At 44.5% G+C, this 7,003-nt stretch overlaps 1 protein-coding gene across 1 annotated transcript in view; it reads right to left on the reverse strand.

Moving 5' to 3' along the window:
• The window catches only part of LOC137363349 (probable G-protein coupled receptor 139), a 77,916-nt gene extending 72,112 nt beyond the window's left edge, over window positions 1-5,804 (reverse strand). The window contains exons 1-2 of the mRNA XM_068027207.1: window positions 5,604-5,804; window positions 3,275-3,380 (exon numbers count right to left, since the gene is read on the reverse strand). Of these exons, the coding sequence (XP_067883308.1) occupies window positions 3,275-3,380; window positions 5,604-5,804 (307 nt within the window). The remainder of the gene's footprint in view (window positions 1-3,274; window positions 3,381-5,603) is intronic.
• Window positions 5,805-7,003: the final 1,199 nt, after the last annotated feature.

A 7,003-nucleotide genomic window follows, 5' to 3' on the forward strand; every position in this document is an offset into this window, starting at 1 on the left:
ATGAGGATTACTGAGGGAAGGAACGGTGGAAATAGCAGAGGTACTGACCAGAATCTGCCACTCTTCCTTGGATATGGGGGTGATTACAGAGGACTGGAGGGTTGTAAATGTTTCACCCTGTTTAAAAAGGTGAAATGGTGTAAATCCTGTAACTAAAGGCCAGTCAGTCTGAAGTCACTACGAAGGAAATTTCTTTGGGTTGCAACCCAGACAAGAATATTCATTTCTTGGAAAAACATGGGATAATAAACAGCATACTGCAGGGGTCTGCTAATGACAAATCATGTTTGGCAAACGTCAGCAACAACTTATATTTATATAGTCCCTTTAACCGAATGAAATGTCCCAAGGTGCTTCACAGGAGCATTATAAAACAAAGTGTGACAGTAAGACACAACAGGAGATATTAGGTCAGATGACCAAAAGGTTGACCAAAGAGATAGATTTTAAGGTGTGTCTAAAATGAGGAAAGCGAGGTGGAGAGGTTTAGTGAGAGTGTACCAGAGCTTGGGGCATCGGTCACTGAAGGTGCAGACGCTAGTGGTGGAGTGATGAGGATCAGGAATGTAGAAGGCGCCGTAATTAGAGGAGTGCAGATATCACAGAGGATTGTGGGGCTGGAGGAGATTACAGAGATAGGGAGGTCGAGGCCATGGAGGGATTCAAAACAAGGATGCGAATTTTAAAATCAAGACATTGCTTGACTCGCAGACAATGACGGTCAGAGATAGATGCACGGGACCTGGTGCGAGTTAAGACATGGGCAGCAGAGATTTGGATGACCTCAAGTTTACAGAGAGTAGAATGTGGGAGATCAGCTAGGAGTGAGTTGGAATAGTCACATCTAGAGGTGACAAAGGCATGAATCACAGAATTACAGAATTGTTACAGCACAGGAGGAGATTCAGCCCGTCATGTCTGCACCGACTCTCCGAAAGAGCAATTCACCTAGTGCCATTCCCCCCTCCCCATAACCCTGCACATTCTTCCTTCTCATTTAACAGTCTAATTCCTTTTTGAATGCTTCAATTGAACCTGCCTTAACCACATTCTCAGACAGTGCATTCCAGACCTTAACCACTATCTGCGTGAAAATGTTTTTCCTTATGTCGCCTTTACTACTCTTACCAAATAATTTAAATCTGTGCCCTCTCGTTCTCGATCCTTTCACGAGTGGGAACTGTTTCTCTCTATCTACTCTGTCCAGACACATCATGATTTGTGATCCCTCTATCAAATCATCTCTCAGCCTTCTCTCCTCCAAGGAAAACAGCCTTAACTTCTCCAATCTATCTTCATAACTGAAGCTCCTCATCCTTGGAACCATTCTCGTGAATCTTTTCTGCGCCCTCTCCAATGCTCCTCAAGTCTTTCCTAAAGTGTGACATTGTTACGACCAGGTGAGAAAGGGGTCTAGGGTTCCCTTTCAGCCTTCACCTGGTTTTACCGCAACGGTTTAATGTTAAACACACCATGTTTTAAGCTCCTTCTTGGTGAATCCTGGTTCACTGCTTTCCAATTATAAGGCAAAGAAACCAGCACAAACAGGCTTTCTTAGGTTTAAAGAAGAATGGTTGAAATGTATTAAACTTGTGCTTAACCTCCAATTCAGTTATTGCCTACGGATAAAGGATACACCCACACTAGCATGCATATGTGATACAAACAAATAGAGACAGAAAAAGAGTAGAAGAAATAAAGTGTACACGTTTGAGGCAATAACTGACAGTGTTTTTGTTACGGTTCTTTGAGCTCACTGTAGGTTCTTTGATTGTAGGTTGATCTTTCTTTTCCTTGGGGCCCAGTATTTTTCTTAAACTTTGTTCGCTGTAGGAGATTTTTCTCGCATGGGGTTTCAGTGGAATTGGACTTCCTTGATAAAGATATGGGAGCAGAAAGGAGAAATCTGCTCAGTCCAGGAGAAAACACTCCTCCTGAGATTAAACACTCTGGTTAGTTCAGAATAAAAACTCTGGAATAGCCAGTTAGTCATATCACCAGCTGGTCTAACCAGTCCTGGATTGTATTACCTCAGCAATTTCTGGAATGCTCCTCTTACACATAATACCTGGTGATCATAATCCATTGGGAGTTGAATGTGTCAGGGAATGGCCCTTTGTCCTTCCAAGCACTGTCTGTTGGTATGCAAATGTCTTTTCCAGCCATGGCTGATCTGTTTAACAAGTCATTTCCTCACTCCAGAAAACAGTTTAAAATCAATGTTCATGACAAAATTCATGTGCCTCTTTCTTTGCAGGTGGGGATTCTGCATGACAGACACCCAGAACTGGACGCAATACTCCGGCTGAGGCTGAACTAGTGTCTTATACAAGTTCAACATAACCTCATTGCTCTTGCATTCTATGTACCTATTAATAAAGCCCAGGATATATATGCTTTATTCACCGCTCTCTCAACCTGTCCTGCCACATGCAATTACTTATGGACATATACACCCAGGTCCCTCTGCTCCTGCACCCCCTTTAGAATTTTACCCTTTATTTTATATTGTCTCTCCATGTTGTAGATGAACAGAGAGATCTTGGTGTCCAGGTGCATAAATCCCTGAAGGTTGCTATCCAGGTTAATAGGGCTGTTAAGAAGGCATATGGTGTGTTAGCTTTTATTAGTAGGGGGGTCGTGTTTCGGAGCCACGAGGTCATGCTGCAGCTGTACAAAACTCTGGTGAGACCGCACCTGGAGTATTGCGTGCAGTTCTGGTCACCGCATTATAGGAAGGATGTGGAAGCTATGGAAAGGGTGCAGATGAGATTTACTAGGATGTTGCCTGGTATGGAGGGAAGGTCTTACGAGGAAAGGCTGAGGGACTTGAGGTTGTTTTCGTTGGAGAGAAGGAGGAGGAGAGGTGACTTAATAGAGACATACAAGATAATCAGAGGGTTAGATAGGGTGGATAGTGAGCGTCTTTTTCCTCGGATGGTGATGGCAAACACGCGGGGACATAGCTTCAAGTTGAGGGGTGATAGATATAGGATAGATGTGAGAGGTAGTTTCTTTACGCAGAGAGTAGTAGGGGCTTGGAACGCCCTGCCTGCAGCAGTAGTAGATTCGCCAACTTTAAGGGCATTTAAGTGGTCATTGGATAGACATATGGATGAAAATGGAATAGTGTCGGTCAGATGGTTTCACAGGTCGGCGCAACATCGAGGGCCGAAGGGCCTGTACTGCGCTGTAATGTTCTAATGTTCTAATTCTAATTTTATGTTCTTCCTACCAAAATGAATCATTTCATATTTCTCTGCATTGAACTTGCCCATTCCAACAACTTGTTTTATGTCCATTTGAAGCTCTACACTATCCAACTCAAAGTTCACTGTGCTTCTAAGTTTCATATCATCTGCAAACTTTGAAATTGTACCCTGCACAACAAGGTCTAGGTCATTAATATATATCAGGAAAAGCATGGGTCCCAACACTGATCCCTGGGGAACTTCACTACAATCCTTCCTCCAGTCCAAAAAACATCCATTATCCACTACTCTTTCTTTCCTGTCATTCAGCCAATTTCATATCCATGTTGCTACCATCCCTTTTATTCCATGAGCTACAAGTTTACTCACAAGTCTGTTGTGTGACATTGTATCAAACACCTTTTGAAAGTCCATATACACCACATCAACAGCATTGGCCTCATTAGCCCTCTCTGTTACCTCCTCAAAAAAGTCCAGAAAGTTAGTTAAACATGATTTTCCTTTAAGAAATACATGCTGGCTTTCCTGAACTAACTCGCATTTATCCAATTGACTATTAATTTTGTCCAGAATTATTTTTGTCGAAGATTCCCCACCACCAAACTGACTGGCCTGCAGTTGTTGGGTTTATCATTACACCCTTTTTTGAACAAAGATGTAACGTTTGTAATTCTCCAGTCCCCTAGCACCACCTCAGAGTCCGAGGAAGATTAAAAAATTACGGCCAGTGCCTCTGCGATTTCCACACTCACTTCCCTCAGTATTCTTGGATGTATCTTAGCCAGCACTGGTGCCTTATCCATTTTAAGTACAGACAGCCTTAACTCCTCGTGGGTCTATCGTATCCTTTGGTACAGACAGATGCAAAGAATTCATTTAGTACCTCAGCTATGCCCTATTCCTCCATGTATATATCCCCTTTCTAGTCTCTAATCAGCCCTAGTCCTCCATTTACCACCCTTTTGATACTTATATGTCTATAGAAAACTTTGGAATACCATTATGTTAGCTACCAGTCTCTTATCATGCTCTCTATTTGCTTCTCTTATTTGCTTTTTCACTTCTACTCTGGACTTTCTATATTCAGCCTGGTTCTCAATAGTATTTTCTACTTGGCATCTGTCACAAGCACACTTTTCCTTCTTTATCTTAATCTCTACCTCTTTTGTCATCCAGGTAGCTCTGTATTTGTTTGCTCCACTTTTCCCCTTCGAAGGAACATAACTTGACTGTGCCCGAATTATCTCTTCTTTGAAGGTAGCCCATCGTTCATCGACCGGTTTTCCTGCCAGCTTTTGACTCCAACTTAATCGCCCCAGCCCCATTCTTATCCCATTGAAGTTGATCTCCCCTCAGTTAATTATTCGTACCCTGGATTGCTGTTTCTCCTTTTCCATAGTCAGCTTAAACCTTATGACACAATGATCACTATCCCCAAAATGTTCTCCTACTGATACTTGATCCACTTGGCCCACCTCATTCCCAAGTACAAGGTCTAGCAGCGACTGTTTTCTTGAATGAGGTTTTCAGCAGCAGCTGAGCTGAGGCAGGGCCATAGTCAGGTGATGTTACAGAGCTGGAAATAGGCGGTCAAAGTGATGGCGGCAACTTGAGGTTGGAAGCTCATCTTGTGGTCAAATTGACACCAATGTTGTGAACAGACTATATTAATCATAGACTGTTACTAGGGAGAGATACAGAATTGCTAGCTAGGGAACAGAGCTAGGACCTGGAAGTACAAAAAATGGACTAAATGTTATTCTCCGCAGTGGCATGCAAAGAATTGTCGGCCCATGTGTGCGGTCCACGTGTCGCCGTGCTGCTGCGATGTCGTGTGCGGTGGCTCATTTTAATATGGTGGGCGGGTCACAAGCCCCACTCCAATCACTTGGCAGGGATGGCCTCAGCGACACCAGCTGTTCTGTCAGCTGCCTCTGCACAGACACTGGAGCCATTTTTAAAGGGCTGCCCGACCTGCCACAAAAAGTGCAACGTATGACCCCGTACCGCTCTCCCCGAATGCACTGCAAATAAAATGATAACCCTTTCCCTCAAAACACTTATAGTGTACAGTTGCCTTCTCCCCGCCCCCAAAACTCTTAACCTGCCGAGTTTCCCCCACCCCAACAACTGTACAAAGTGTAGAGTTCTCCCCTTCTTCCCCAACACTATTAATGCAGAGTTGACACCGTCAGCCACCACACTGCACTAAAAATCCGACTTTCCCCCTTCCCCAACTCGGTGACACCAGCTTTCCCTGGACAGGTAAGTAAAGGTGTGAGAGTGCCAGCTGCTGCATGGAAGATTCCAGGCAGTTGGTAAGATCCCAGGGAATTGGACTGAAATATATGCATAGAGTTTATTGAAATATTTAAAGCTTGGTCCCGTCACCGTGCGATGGAGGTCGGCACACCACGGAACCTCCACATCGCCGGGAAGATCAGGCCCAGCATTCCCGATGCCCGACTCCATGACAGGAAGATCATGTCCAGCATTCCCAACATCTGGTTCCGTGATGAGAAGATCAGGCCCAGCAATCCCGATGTCCGGCTCAATGGCAGCCGCTGCCACTCCGATCTTCTGCATCCCCATCACGGAACCTGACGTCAGAACTCAACAAAATCCAGACCAATGTCTTCAGTCTTCCCAATATTTAATTGGAGGACATATTTGCTCATCCAGTACTGGATGGCGGATAAGCAGTCTGATAATTAAACAACAGTGGAGGAATGGAGAGATGTGGTGGTGAGGTAAACTTGATGGAGTTCTTTGATAAAACAATGGAGAGAGTTGATGAGGGTGGTGTGATTGAAGTTATATATATGGACTTTCAAAAGGTGTTTGAACAAGTGTCATTCAATAGACAGGTTAGGAAAACTGAACACTATGCATTAAAGGGACAGTGACAGTGTGGATATAACATTGGCGAATGAACAGTAAACAGAGAGAAGTGGTGAAAGGTTGTTGTTCAGACTCGATGGGAGTATACAGTGGTGTTCCCTAGGGCTCGGCATCAGGACCAATGCTCTTTTTGATCTTGGAAAACCCGGGGTGGGTAGGGCAGAGCCCCCACCTCCTCCTCGCTCTTTACAGAGCTTCCCCTCTCTGCAGCCTCTGCTCCATTTGTTGATCATGTTACAGACCCAGAGACACTTTAACTACAGTCCCCATACCTCGTCCAGAGTTCGGTCACCAAATCCTCTGTCCTCCCTGAATGTCTGCAGCAGCTCACAACAGAACTTCCAGAAAACCATCCACAGCACCTCCACTAACTTTACAATAGCAGAAGTAAGTCAAAAGCCCCTCACCTGTAAGTTGGACGCCTGGTCCTTTTAAATAACACTAGAGGGGGTTCCTCGTGCTGCTGAATGTATATTCAGCTGAGAGTGACTAAAACAGGTAGTCAGTGGACATGCAAAGACCAAGTTTCAAAGAAGTACATTAAAGCTGCTGGAATGGCTGATTGACGCCATATTCAGACCCTCCTCACACTACAGACACACACATGTTACACCCACGCTAGCACCCCGGTCAGCCTGGGTGTCCTGCACAATGTGCTGGATGTGACCGGCTGTGCAGCTCACACCATTTTATGGATCCAAACTTCCACAGCACCAGTGGAGCTGGAGAGATGAAATGTGTGGTCAGGGAGAGAGAGAGAGGGAAAGAAACTCACTTTAAAAAGGGAATTAGAAGATGAATATTGGAAATGGACAGTGCATTTGGATAACCAGAGGGTGACGCCATGGAGGGATTTGATCGCACGAGTGAAAATATTAAAATTTGAGGTG

Source organism: Heterodontus francisci, unplaced genomic scaffold (genome assembly GCF_036365525.1).
Source record: "Heterodontus francisci isolate sHetFra1 unplaced genomic scaffold, sHetFra1.hap1 HAP1_SCAFFOLD_627, whole genome shotgun sequence".
Taxonomy (NCBI): domain Eukaryota; kingdom Metazoa; phylum Chordata; class Chondrichthyes; order Heterodontiformes; family Heterodontidae; genus Heterodontus; species Heterodontus francisci.